The sequence below is a fragment of the Drosophila novamexicana genome, unplaced genomic scaffold, assembly GCF_003285875.2.
Source record: "Drosophila novamexicana strain 15010-1031.04,08,12 unplaced genomic scaffold, DnovRS2.1 tig00004555-arrow-pilon, whole genome shotgun sequence".
NCBI classification, from domain to species: Eukaryota; Metazoa; Arthropoda; class Insecta; order Diptera; family Drosophilidae; genus Drosophila; species Drosophila novamexicana.
The window spans coordinates 2,691,672-2,706,209 of record NW_020825052.1 but is presented as its reverse complement, the minus strand read 5'-3'; the positions used below and the strand labels follow the sequence as shown (position 1 = coordinate 2,706,209).

The following is a 14,538-nucleotide window of genomic DNA, read 5'->3' as shown; positions in this document are numbered from 1 at the left end:
TTGATTGAAACTAAGAAATTATGGAAAGTAAAATATGCTGAAAGAAATCGGTATATTAAACATAAGGCTTAACGGAGAGTTAGGTTGTATTGTTTTTTGGTGTACTTACCCGATTCAAAGCTTTTTCTAAAATATATTTTGGAGTTACGGCTTTCAGCGGGTTCGTTTAAAAACCGGTTTGTAGTTTTGGAAAAACAGCCGTGTGTGGATTTTTTTAAATGGCGAATTTATTTCAAATTTTCTTGTGGTCTTGAAGACACTTTCGCTATATATATATCATATATTTTTATATTTATAATTTTCAAACTTAACGTGTTTTCTTTATTGTTATATTTGAGTTTAAAACCAATTTGTGCATTTCATTTGGGCTTTTAATTTGTGGGCCCTTATTCTCCTTATTCTCTCTAAACTCTTGCGAAAGCCAGCTTGCAAAAATTTTAAATTGCTTGTATAAGTACGTATTATATAATGTATAATCTCTAATAGGGAATTTCAATTTGATTGCTTTTGTTTGAACTTAGTATTGCTAGATATATGTATGTATTTATATGTATTTGTGTTTCGTTAGTTTATATAGTTTTGTTAATTTGATAAGCCACAAGCTTTAAAGCGCACTTCAGTGCATAACATGAAATTTCATAACTTCAAAAATCCTTCTCTTCTTCTTATATATATATATATATATCTGTAAACCATTTGTATGCGTATGCGTGTGCTTTTTATTGGTGGTCTGTTAATAAACTTTGTTTATACAATTCTACACAATTCAACAATTTACTAAATAACAATCTCACATACAATTCATTCTAGGCATGATTGTATGTATTGTATATGATGCGTTCATTTTGGTTTTTTTTTTTCTATCAAAATGGTTGCAACGACAAATCTACTCAAAATATGCATTTATAATGTCTGTCATATATAATATAATATAATATATCTCTCATTGTTTATATAACAATGTAGTTCTCGATTATTGTACGACTGCCAGAAGCATTTGTCGGCGGCTCGATTCGGTACAAAACTAACAAATGGAGCAGTGCTTTTTTTGCGAGCACTAATAACAAATGTTGTTTATAATTATAAATACATATACACGTAAATTCGCACTATATATATATATATATATCTGTAAATATATATATATATGTATATGTCAGTATTTGTTAAATGCGTCTCTGAAAAAATAGTATGTCAACAATTTTATAAATATTTCATCTTGTCTCTTTTCGAGTTTTGATTAATTCGCTTTGCACCCTTCAATTGACGAATGCTCAATTCTAAGCTAAAGCCAGCGATTTGTAGGTTTCCAATAGCATTAAGTTAAAAAAGTAACTAGCGATTCGTGGACGATAGAATTATCCTACATAATAATATATATAGTGATATATATAGTGATCATTTAGAAAGTGAACTCTTTGGCTCCTTTCGATTGCCGTTCATCAGAATGATGGATGAATCTGGTACGAAATTCCAATTCTAGTTGCTTTTCGTTAAATGGACTCACTGAAAGTTGGTTTCATCAGCGCCTGATGACAATTTTTTCCAAGTGACAAATAGGCTTTGGGGTAACATCCAATAGTTAAGATTTGTTCCCTTCATCGAAAATTTAAAGCTTGCTCGTATAGGAAAATCTACATATTTATATGCAGCTGCAGGCTGTCCTTTGCATACCCTATTTTCCCAAGTTGATGCCGAAAGTCTAGTTATAGCCAAAAGTTCAGGTTAAGCCATCCAAGGTGTTCCAATCGATGAAGGTGTATAGAGCACAGACACATTCCAGAGGATTGTGCTTGTCCTGCTGTATAAAAATAGTCGTCGACTCGATTGCGCTGCGGTCAGAACTTCATCTGGGCTTTTTCGCCAGGCTGGTCGATCTGTTGGGATGAGAGAGAGCTTTGTTGAGTCGATTATGCCAGCATGAGCTATCGCTCCACCCACCTTCGGATACCGTGCCGTGGGCTGGAAGGAGGTGTGTGGCATGGTGTAGGTGGCGCCGAGCCGCCCGATGAGCCACGCGACGACGCGATCGACAAAGTTGAGGCACGCGGTGCCGAGCAGCCCAAGTAGATAGCCGAACCCTTGTCAATCTCGCGCAGATCGACCCGCGATCCGTGGACAGATGAGGGCACCGAGCCTAGCAACAATTCAAATACGATCTTAGCTCGGCTCGTCAAGGTGCAAGTGCAAACATTTACCCGTATAGGCATGTAGGCCCGCCGGACTGCTGCGGGGTCGCACGCCGAAGCCGCTCACGGTGCTGGCGCTGCGCTGCAGCTGTGAGCTTCCATTCCCCACGTTCCCCGCGGCGGCTGGCGCCTCCTTCTGACTTCCGGCTGTGTTGCCCTGGCCCGTTCCACTCATAGAATTAACCCTGCCGCCTGACTTGTAGCTGTAGCGCGAGGGCGAACGTTGTAGTTGGAGCTGCTGCTGCTGCTGGCGCTGTTCCCTCCGTGCATCCTCGATGGCTGCCGCATACTCTGCTGCCTCGCTGGAGGTAGTGGGGGTCAGAGTCGAGGCTGGCTGCTGGTAGGCAATCTCATCCTCGGGAATACGCTCATTACCTACCGAACGGCGCTGCAGAGGCGAGTGCTTGGGCGATGTGGGGCAGGACTGGGCAGCCACAACAACGCCTCCGGCAGCGCTGCTGACGCCCAAAGTACTTGAGGATGAGTGCGTGTTGGCATTGGAGGACTGGGCGCGTGTCCTGGAATGTGTGGTGGAAGCGGTCGACGGCCGACGTCGGAACAGTCCCTTGGTGGGGTCCATGTTGCAGACGCCTAATGGAAACGAACAAGCACAGAATGGGGCAAAGTTTCAGTGACAAAAGCCGGTCAAACATTTTATTAGACTAGATTTAAAAGTTAGATCGAAAAATTAGCGCTTGATCTCCGGTTTTCTGGGCGTCCGCTTGACTGGAGTTTGGCGAGGCGTCTGACTAGCGGAGTCGGCGGCCTTCTGCCTAGGGGCCGTGGCGGATCGCTGCTCTTCCTCGAACTTTTTTGCCAATCTTTTCATGTGAGCCGTGTAGGGGCTGTGCCGCTCTTCTTCCTTTGCATTCTCGTCCAGGTTGTTGACAAAGCGGCCAACGTTTGCGTCTGCATTGTAGTAGACCACATTGGGCATAAGCTCTTCGCCCGAGCTGCTGCTGGATATGCCGTTTGAGTCGTCATGATCGGTATCAAGGTCTGTCTCACGCTCCGACTCCAGGTCGGACACCGAGATCTCTTCACTGCTCAGCTGCTCAAATGTTCTGTTCTTCCACTTGTCAACGATGAACCTAAGAGTGTAGGCAACATTTTGCCGGACTTGGGCATTGCCCGAGCCTGAAGCCTCACGGCCGGTAATGGAGAAGCCGCCAATTGCGTAAGTGGGTATGCTATCACCTGTGGGACACTTTTCGCCGCGAGAGCAATTGCCCTCGCATATATCTCTATTCTGCAACAGCTCCTGATAGTTATCCAACGCCAGTCCACACTTGATTCGATCAAGCTGCTCCAGCGCCGACGACGGGAAACGCTCTCTCAGCCGCCGTCGCTCATCGGCCAGCTTATATTGCTCGAACTCCAGCAGCTGGTTTTGAAAGCCCGTGTTGGGATTGGCCACGGCGCGACCAGCGCGCACCACCTTCAACGCCTCTTTCCAGTTCAGATGCGTAGCCGTCATTATATAAGCCACGGCGACGGTCACCGAGCGGGACATCCCGGCCAGACAGTGGATCAGCACGTTGCCCTCGCGTAGCCGAGCTGCGTGAATGAAGTCGTTGCACACCGAAAAGTATTGTGACAAATTCTGATCCGGCGTATCCGAGGCCATAACGCACAGATAGTGCTTGTCCTGAAAGTGGACCCCATTAGTTAGAAACAAATTAGTTGGCTCAAGCTGGGGCAGGGCATACCGGCAGCAGACGCCTTGGACTGTCATGTATGGCTATAATGTGAGAGATTTTGAACTTCTCCAGCTGCTGATAATCTTTGGAGTCGCGGTAATTGCCCACATATAGTCCCGGCAAGACCTGTCAAGCAAAAGGAACACGTTTAATAAAACAGAATTATCATAGGAAACGACTGTTTACATTTCCCATATGCCAATTCATCTCGTTAATTATGGTAAAAACAAAAAGCCGATTGAAGGCCTTACTGTTTTATATACACGATTGGATTTGTTTATTTGAAAATACAAAAGCTTATTTGTTGTCTATTTGTTGTTGCTACAGGCAACTAGCCTTGACAACTAACTCTCAGGGTCGACCCTTAATGCACACTATGTTGAAACAAGCAAGAGTGCGCTCTACTCGGGAGCGCCCGACTTGAAGATACCCTGCACTCACCGCCGAACTAACGATGCAAATTTCTTTCACACATACACACACGGGCATCCCAGTCGTCGGTCTTGGAACAACGATGAGGTCTTTAGATTGCAATTGATCCAGGTATGAAGAATCATAGGACTCTCAGACGATCCGAGCGATGGACAATCCTGCCTTTATGTACGTCATCCGGAGGGACATACAAACTATTTTCCAATCTGGAGCAATGAATTCGGAGACGGAAATGAGAAATTAACTACAAGCTAACGCAGTTTTTTACTGGACACGGCGGCGACAGTAAGTAGCTTCATAGGTTCAAGCGCGGAGACACTCCAGGGTGCGCAAACTGACCAAATCGGCTTTTGGATTTGGTTACATATGACAGGATAAGTAGGCAGGTCTGAGCCTGAGCTATCCAGCTATCGTTCTTTAAGAATTCCCCAATCTCTAGCACTTTCACGGACAAAGAAACCGACATGATTATGTCAATTCGATTGTTGATTCTGACCAAGTTTATATATATTGCATACTATATGGGGTCGAAGATGCCAAGCCATTTTCATTAGGTTCAGAGTACAGAAAAAGCAGCGCTTGCAATCCAACCTTTTGTTATTATGTATTGTAAAATGCAATGAATTGGCATTGGGTTTTTATTATTACAATGGCATTTCTGTCAATTCTCTTGATTTGAACTTCGTTCGGTTCCGTTCAGTTTGGCAGCATGCATAACTCTTACCTTGTTCATACCATTCCCCATGTTTCCTCATTTAAATGTGGCAGTCAACCTTCTTCAATTGTCAAAGCCTGCAAGTATAAAAAGAAAAAAAAAACAAATATAAATCGAGAGAAACTTTTATTTGACAAGTTCAGGGCGAATTCCATGTGAAGGCTAATGCGGAGGCGACAAGCACGACGACCAAAGCCCCGTTTCGTTTGCATATATTGTTGTTTCTGCCCCTGATGAAAGTGCAAGTGGCAGCTGTTGCGACTGTCATGGCCTCATCGCTGCCAACAAGTACCCTCACCTGCAGCACAACCAGAAACACAGCCCAAGGAGCAGTCGAGCAGCAGAGCCGGGTCTTCTCCACGGATAGACAAACGTGGCCTAGACGCAGACAATGGCAAAAGCATCGCATCCGTTGCGGAAGTAAACAATCCTTGACGTCGCTGCCTTTGTTGCAACTCATTAGTGGGTTAGGCACACTGTAAGACAGACAGACAGACAGACAGGCAGACGGACAGCCAAACCGGGGCACATAGTAAAAGCAGCGGCATAGTATTGTTGGGGCATGCAGCTCATTACGATTGGAACTGAATGCCAAAGTTCATATTTGGCAACTGAGCATTTCGTGATGTGCGATGTTCGTGTGGCCCCCAGAAGTAGGCAAGGCCTAGATTATGCCCCGTTGCAACAGTTGGTTGCCTCACTTGGCCCCGTCTTTCATTCAGGCATGAAAACAAAAGCTTGCTCATCACAAAGTCAAGACGCCGCTTGGCCTGCTAAGCCTTGACTTATGCAACTCAGAGGCAGAGGCTCTGCTCATAATGCCACGCCCACCCCTGCCGCCACCCACGTCCCGCTCGAGAGCCTGTCCCTGAACATTTACTTTTATAATAGAATCAACCACATTTACATAAGTTTCAAGTTGGAGCAAAAGTGGCGCTTGCATGAATTTCATAACAACTGTCACCTGACCGCAGACTGACAAAAAGATGGCACCAAGATACGGCACGTTTGGCACGTTACCTGTCGTAACAGCTGCCTTTTCAACAAAAGTGAACCAACGCCCCCGCCACAGCCCCAAACCAGGCAGAAATTACTAAAATTATCGCAGTCAACTCTTGAGCAGGTGCCATCGCAGGTAATTGATCTGACAAGTGGCTGGTTAGTTCCTTTGCCGCAACGCCAACATGAATTTCAAGAGAACGCCTCAAACTCGGTCTAAATATAGAGAACGCCCCCCCGCCGCGCCCAGTGGGTGGCATCCAAGCATTTGGCATGCCAAGCGACACTCAATTCAATTGATTTCTGGATGTGTGTGTGCTTTTGAGCTGCTGTCCACACAGCTTATGTAATGGCTCATCCGCTGGTCAAACAGCTTTAGGACCCACACATTTCGACAATTTCACAGCACATTTACCCAACGAGTTTTACAAGCGCTGAATCCTTTTAAAAGGGGGAAAGGGGGTAGAACTAGCCGCGTATGTCCGTCCGTTACTAAGAATGAAGCCGTAGATCTGGGAAACATTAACATTATTAACTAGTAATATTTGTCATATATATATGTATATTCTCGAATATCTTTTCTTTATTTTTCCAAGATTTATTCTTTTCCTCAAGGTTTCTTAGGCATTATTAATACTCTTTCCCGTTCGCACCAATATTTCGCTAGAACCTTGTGCTTTAATTTATATGCACAGTTTGATGCCATATTTAAGCTCTGAATATTTGTCAAGGCGCGTTACAGAAGCTTTTAAATAATTCATTTAAAGAATCACAGCTCTATGCAGATGCAGTTGGGTTTGGTTCCTTGTCAACTTTGTAAGCTGACGCAAGAAATAGTGTAAATTTATTCGGTTAATATTTAAAATAATATGCGAATTGGATAGTCTTCCCTTTAAAATTCTTCTCTAAGGAATTAAACATATTACTTTATTGTACCCTCTTACACTCCGTCCCTTTATTTGTTGATCAATTCGTGTCTTTTTCAGCACATTAAACAAAATCAATAATATCAACTGGTTCGGTTGTTTGCCAAAACGAAAACCAGTTGAAAAAAACAGCGTATACCTTTAGGCGCAGCGGAAACAACATTTAAATTTATGGCCAGTTTTAATTTTAGGGAAAAACTTTGGCACCATGTTCGCCATATTAACACGGAAATGGTATTTCGGCCGCCGGACTGTCAGCCCTACCTCCACCTAGAAACGCTTCGGGCAGCCAAATGTAGATTTTTTTTCACCCACTGAAAATGGGAAATGGGGTATAATGTAGTTGGGCCAAAAGATAACTACTCTATGCAAAAGAGTTTTTTACCACTATCGAAATGAATTAACTTTTTAAATGAAGAACAAGAGAGATCTAGTCGGAAATGCTCGAAGTGCAAATATTCTGCACCTTCTTCCAAAGCCAAGTTTAAGCTTGGGTAAATGATATGTACTTCGTCTGTATACATATACTTAATGAGAACCTACATGTCAAATTTGACTCTTGCCTCTAAGGTCTAAGAAAATTGTTCAAAAACAGGATTTGGACATCGATTTGTATCGAGTTATCGAAATTCGCACAGCGACATACCAATTTTGAAAATGATCGAAAATACGTGGATGAATTACAATTACATAGAAGAACAGGGTATTTCCTAGTCAGGTATCTGTTTGTCACAAGTCTGCTGCCAATTTTTTCACTTTACCAATTGGCAAGGCATTTTGATCGAAATGAATTCATTTTCAGGCGCTTTTTATCACCTACAGGAGATGTTAGATACAAAAAAATAGATACAAATGGAGCATTTTATGCAATAGATACCCTAGAGCTATACAAAATTTGGTAGCTGTAAAGCACCAGCAATTGCTACGACAGATAGTGCCCAGAATCCGAACATTGGAGATAATCTCATCCATCTTTCGAGCTATCTGTGCAACTAATTGATAGAGAAGCCCCATTTGAACTTATCTATTAACCAAACCCCTCTTAAAGTGAATGAATTCTTGAAACAAAATGAGACTAAGTATATGTCTTTTGTTTCATGCCAGATCGGGCTAAAGCGTCGAGCTCAGGCTTTTTTCCAATTGTATATTTTGGGCTCCTGCCCCTAGCAAATAAGATCCGCACCCTACTCTACCCAGAACCCATACATAGTGTATAATAGTTTTCAGTAAACTTATAAAACAGCCAGAATGAAGCATCATTCTTCTTGATCAGAGCAATAAGCTCAATCGATATCCTTCCAATGGGAGTCTATCTATTGACCCGCACAGCCAGTTCGCACAGCCAGGGTATAAGCTAGTCTGTCATTTCCGACTGCGACAATCGAAATAAATGTTATCGTTGCTTTTATTGTCATTATCAAATAGTTATTTTCTTCTATTGTTGCTTTTATTATTTTTGTTATACGTTTCTAATGGTTAGCCGTGTAATTCAATGTTGCCCGAATGAAAAACCAGTTGCCATAAATTAGTCGAGCTTGTGGCCTTGCCGCCCGGTCAATAATTGCAAAAACAAGAACCAGCCATGTCGCCCGTGGCGTGTCGCGAGGTTATGTCTCCGACTCCGTCATGGATACTGCTCGACACAGTCAGAGCCCAACGGGCAGTCAATTATGCCGCTTAGACATTTAACTTTAGCAATAAAATAAATACATGCAAGCGGCACGAAGCGGTTCTGACTGTGGTGCGATTTATTGGAGCTGGCTTTAGGATTTCCACGGGTTGGGGCCTTTGCCTAGGCACACATGGGGCCTACGAAACTGCGCGTGTGACTCGGTCCCGAATAGGGCATTTCAATTGTTTGCCCAGAGCTCAACGAACTGTGCAAAGTGTTGTAATAAATGTCAGCCCCGGCGGCCTGTGAACCTTAAGAAAACAACAAGGAGCACACACAATCGGAAAATGCCCACACACACACACGCTTAGTAGGATGAATGCGGCCGATTAGGTTTTCTTTTCTTTTATTTCGCTGCTAGCTGGCAGTTTTAGACAAGCTCAAGGGCCTGCCAATGAACGAGCCAAGAACTAACCAGCTAAAAACCCAAAGGAAACAAAGTACTTTTTGGGCAAAACCTCGATGTGGGCACGGACAACAGCGCCGCTTTGTCTGAGGCTAGGCAAATGTCAAGATAAGTCAATGGACTGACGCAGGATAAACAAGTGAGAATGTACGACTAAAAGACGCCCTGTATACAGCTATGGACTATCTCGATCTGAGCTGGATGAGAAGTACAACCCAAATTTTATGTTACTCCGAGGCAAGCATAAGGATTTCGGAGAACAGGAGATGTGATATACAAGCAGCTTATGAATATACAAGAACTTATATTCCAAACGTGAGGACATAATATGTTGATGGAGAAGATTATGCATGGGTTCTGCCAGCTACCAAACCAGGATACCTTCTTGTACCCATTTTATTTGTACAGGGTACAGGGTATAAAAAGTGTAAGCGATGCCGATAAGACGCCAAGCCGGCAGCCGGCAGCCGGCATCCTGTACGGGCCGTCATAAAATAGTTTATTAGCATACAAGCGAACGGCAATCAGACGCTGGAAACTGGCTAAAGTGGGGGACTGTGAAGAAACTGCTGATTTCATGTGCTTTAGATCGGTCCAATTGCTTTCGGAGGATTTATTACAATGCCAACGGCGTCCGGTCAAAGTTATGTAAACAACCGGGAATCCTGAACAAACACAAAAAATGGCGCGCAAAGCAATCTTAAATGCTGACCAGAAGCTGCCCTGAATGTGGTTCACGGACCCTGGTCAGCCCACATCTCTGTCCATGTTGGATTTTGAGTTTGCTTTGGGCAAATGCCGCCAGTTAATTAACCGCATGCTTCTGCATTCCATCCCAGCCACTTGCCAGTTCCAGCTAATTGTGCTCCTTAAACACGCCTGGAACGGGGAGCACACGAAAGGACAACTGGAGGTGGGCGGATGGCGCATGAATGTCCAGGGTCAATACAAAAACAGCTGGGACAAGAGCAGGGCTCACTTACGTGTCGGCTACCAGCTATGAAATGAAATGGAAACTTTGCAGGTTTACTTTTCCAGTAAAAAGTGCTTCATCTAAATAATTAATTTTAATGCCGCAAATGAGTCGGGAAATCTGGCTTGGGCTTGCATATGAAATCACGATGACAATGACAAAAACTGCTTACATTTTGTTTGCAACAAGGGAAATTGCGCGATAATTAATTGAGCTCGTTATATTTATACACAATGATAATGGCCAAAGGAGGTATAAGGGCTCAGTGCATATGGCAGACGGAAAGGCAGGCAGGCAAACGGGTAGCTCCTTTCCGGTCTCATAAAATATATTTGTTAAGTTAATTGTTGGGAACAGCAACCTTTATATAAACGAGATTTTTTATATTCTATACCCTTTACGAATGCCCACACAAAAAGTCGTCGAACGCATGGACTCAGAGAATGAAAGGTAATCGACTGTGTTATACATTTCGATCTTAAGAGCTATTTCTAGAGGTCGTAAATTCTAATCGATCCTAAGAGCTACTCGATTCTTCGAGATTTGCCACGTTCGCAGTGGTCGTAGGCAAACTTGATAGTTATCGAGGTCGCAAGGTCGTAAGCAAGATCGATATTTATCGATTTTCAGAGCTAATCGATTTATCACGATTTTATACGTTTACTGTGGGAGTAGGTCGTATATCCCTATCGATCTCAAGAGCCACGTCTAAAAAGGTCGTTAGAAAAATCTATATTTATCGATCTTAAGTGCTAATCGATATCTTACGATTTGTTATGTACACAGTAGACGTAAGCTAAATCTATAGTTATCGATCTCAAGAGCTAATCGATTTTTCGTGATTTCCCGCGTTCACAATAGTCGTAAGCAACAAAATCTATATTTATCGCTAGATCTACGGCGCTTATCGATAGTTTCCATCCAAATTTGGCAAAGCTACCTCAAAATCTGTCGAAAACAATAATGCCACACCCGCTTAAAAGCTAGAGATAGCAAAGCATGTCCTTCACGCGCCAATTTATTTCATATCCGATTTCTCACAACTCCCACACCTCATTTATTTGGGGGAAATATTTACTTGTCCTTGAGTAAATATGCATATATATATGTGTGTTAACTGAATGGGAAACGAGTAAATTTGCAGCTAAGCAGGGAGCATGTGAATTCAATTCATGCATTCAGTCGACGTTCTCCGGCAATCGGCAATCAGCAATCCCCAATCATTGTCATCTAAAATGAATGCCTCGCTCAGCTGTGAAAGCGCCTTTGGTTGGTCGAGTGTCTTGGAATGGGCTTTTGCAGAGCAGAAGTCAAATGTATGGCACGTTTGGTGGCATTTTCACACCAATTTAGACCCACAGCAAATTACAATCCAAAACACAAACACACACACACAGACACATAGGGGTACGATGGTTGTGACATGGCCAAACACATTACTCATACGACGCGTGTGGCGTGTGGCGAAGCGCATTTCGATGGCGATTCTACTCAAAGGAGAGTGCTGGGCTACGCTAATTTCAAAGTTGCGTGCAGCCAGCTTTTCGTAGAAACCACCGACAAAAAATTAACTGCAAATTACGCCATCCTGCATTATAATAATATACGCATTTACGTTTGCATTAATGCCCCACATGTGCCTCCAAGTTCGGCATCTAACCATTTACGTTTGCATTAATGCCCCAAATGTTCGAGTTGAGGAGCAGCTGAATTAGCCCCAAGGGAGTCAATATTTAAGCAGTTACCAAGAAGGAGGCGCTACATACCTTAGTTTGCAACAAATGCTAATGCTGCGGCTGTTCCTGCTGCTGTCTCGAGGCAACCTGATGTCCACGTTCACTGCTCCATGAGCACCTAGAGAACCTAGAGCACCTACTGATTGCTGACGCGGGAAGAGGAGAAGATGTCGCACCTTTACGGCTCTTGTTATATCACACACGGCGCGAGGACTTAACGGACGCCAGCGTCAGAGACTGTGACTCCGGCGCCCGAGAGCTGCTGACGCGTTGACCGAAGCGTAAAATTATGTTTGAACTTAATTTTTTGTTTTTTTTTTTTGTTTTAGTTTAATTTTGTTGCCACTTTTAGAATTTTTCCGTTTGAAATGCCGTTTAACTGGCAAATAGCTGACAGTTAATATGTTTGGGTCTGTTTAATTATATCTTATGCTGCGCTTTGCAGCTGAGAAAAACGGTGTGTATCGAAAGGGAGCGAGCGGGCGGTTGGAAAAACCAACGAAGTAGCAACAACAAAATAACAAAGTCCAACCGCAACAACGGCGCGAGAATAAAACCAAAAAAGAGCTGAGTCCCCGAATAGCCGCAGCGGCAATACGCCTCAAACGCTGGTCACAGACTGAGACCAAAACTGAGACAAAATCTTAACGCAACCAGACCTGGACTCTGGGCAAACTGAGTGAAAATGCCAGCCGAGAGCCATGAATGAAGCACCAGAATCTGGGCATGCGCACTGCCCATCCACATCAGAAGCGCGCCAACTGAAATGACTCGACTCGGCAACGACTCAACTCAAACTCTTGCATGGTTATATAATCACGGCATTTGGACTAGGCGCACAGTGAGGTAAGAGAGCCGTCACACCTGGCTGGCTGACAAGCGGGCGTTGAAGGCAATCGGCCGGACAATTGAGCCGTCGCTCGACGCGCAGCCATGATCCACAGTTGCAGTTGTCGACTCATCGCGTGCGACTCCCGTTTTGGTATTTGTTTTGGAAGACTCGGTGCCCCAAAAAAGGAGCCTGAGGTTATTACCAGATATGTACATGTGCACACATACTTAGTGCTCATGGTAATGTCAACGCTTTTGGGCTTGGCCACAATTTCTTTTTGTTTTCTTATTGTTCACACATAATAATATAACTCTATATATAAATATGCTTATTCTGACTGACGCACAAATATTCACTTTATGTGATGGAGGTGCACGCTAAGACGGGCTCTTAGGAAATTCCACCCGCGCATGTGAAAATTGGTGGAAACCAGTTATGTAAGCAATTAAATTTTCCCCTAGCTGCGTTGCAATTTCAAAAAAACGTATTTTTAGCTAACGCCCTACTACTCGATTCTCATGAATTCAAGTAAGTAAGCCGCGTAGGCTTCACTTCATGTGAAGGAGGAGGCGGCTTCAACTAAGGAGGAGACGGCGGCTGCAACTATACAGGATGCCTCAGCTTCAGCAATGAGGAGACAGCAACTTGAGCAAAGGTGACTTTGGCTTTGATGAAGGAGGTGGCCATTGAAAAATCTGGTGCGTATTTTAGTTTTTATGCATTTTTAATCTAATTAACATTTTCTGTTCTTTCAGTAATGTTTTTATATAAATGTTCGTCTCATGTCTACTGATGGCTGACTATAAAATAATTGTCCATTTGAGTTTACAGGTAAGTACGTAATTATAAACATTTCACACTTTTCGTAAAATCGACCTCTTTTGTTTGTTTTATTATACTTAAATCTTGTTTTTTGTTAGTTATCTAAGTATATAACAATACAAAGTTAGATGTGGAGTTCAAGATAGTAAGGGTAAATTTAAGTTGTCGATAGGCGGAAAATGGCTGAAAAAGTTAAATCTTAAATTTGAAGCACAAAACTGGCCACGCGAAAGGGCGGGAAATACCCGCTACAACTTTTTAAGCATATATTTTGCATGTATATAATACATACATACACACATTGTTCTAGGTAAACGTATGTACACGCACACATACAAATATATTTAGATGTGTGCAAAATTTAAATATGAAATATTTTAGTTTTATATGCTCAGCTGCCTCTGTTGTGAATCTCAGAGTTGTTGCTGTTGCCCACGCCTGAAATCATTTGGAAAATAAATCGAACGCAAATAGCGGCAACGCGGCATGGCAAGGCAACGTTTTGTGTAGGCGTGCTAGTGACCAGGCAGTACATATGTATATACGTATATACGTACATATGTATGCATGTACTATTCATATATCTTATACAAGTCTAAGAAATATGCCTTTGCTTGAAAGGCGACAGTCTCTGACGCATCATTGTCAAGCAAGTCAAGCAGTAAACAGCTGGTAAAAACTCATTTTAATGTCAATTATTGTGGGTTTTCCCGGTATTGTGCTTGGCAAATGACATACATACATATATTATTTACTATCGATAAGCGTGCGGATCGATTGATCGATTATTGAGGCTCATTTCTCTTCCGTGTAGGTGTGCAACGATTTGTGACGCATTTAAAGCATAGCGTCAATGCTGGCTTAAAGACGTGTATGTACGCACACACACATATTAAATGACTATGCATATACATACATACACATATATATAAATACAATGCTATTTCGTATGCTTTGAGCTGGTTCAGAAGCCATGCGACTGTCGCTGCTACTCAATATCAGCCTGCGGAATTCGCTCTCTCGTGCAGCTTTTGGATACTCAGCTGATGTATGTATATTGTTGTAGTAGTTATTGCCGCCACTGGCTATTAATAAATCTGATGTGTGTGAATCTCGACTCTCAGATGGCTACCGAT

At 43.0% G+C, this 14,538-nt stretch overlaps 2 protein-coding genes across 4 annotated transcripts; both read right to left on the bottom strand.

Annotated features, from left to right (window-relative positions):
- Positions 1–1,097: 1,097 nt before the first annotated feature.
- On the bottom strand, positions 1,098–2,788 carry LOC115770154. The gene is made up of 3 exons (XM_030715307.1): positions 2,199–2,788; positions 1,942–2,137; positions 1,098–1,877 (listed from the first exon to the last, which is right to left on the bottom strand). Exons 1-3 carry the CDS (start codon positions 2,767–2,769, stop codon positions 1,847–1,849), a joined length of 798 nt encoding a protein of 265 aa, XP_030571167.1. The 5' UTR covers positions 2,770–2,788; the 3' UTR covers positions 1,098–1,846.
- A 30-nt stretch (positions 2,789–2,818) lies between these two features.
- On the bottom strand, positions 2,819–12,104 carry LOC115770153 (dual specificity protein phosphatase PHS1-like). Of its 3 annotated transcripts, XM_030715304.1 has the most exons (4): positions 11,779–12,104; positions 5,046–5,113; positions 3,899–4,015; positions 2,819–3,837 (listed from the first exon to the last, which is right to left on the bottom strand). In XM_030715304.1, the coding sequence occupies exons 2-4, from the start codon at positions 5,064–5,066 to the stop codon at positions 2,878–2,880; spliced, it is 1,098 nt and encodes a 365-aa protein (XP_030571164.1). In that variant the 5' UTR covers positions 5,067–5,113; positions 11,779–12,104; the 3' UTR covers positions 2,819–2,877. The 3 variants fall into 3 exon arrangements, with proteins under 3 accessions (XP_030571164.1, XP_030571163.1, XP_030571165.1); XM_030715303.1 differs by lacking the exons at positions 5,046–5,113; positions 11,779–12,104 and adding an exon at positions 4,331–4,393; XM_030715305.1 differs by lacking the exons at positions 5,046–5,113; positions 11,779–12,104 and adding an exon at positions 4,076–4,200.
- Between the last annotated feature and the right edge of the window lie 2,434 nt (positions 12,105–14,538).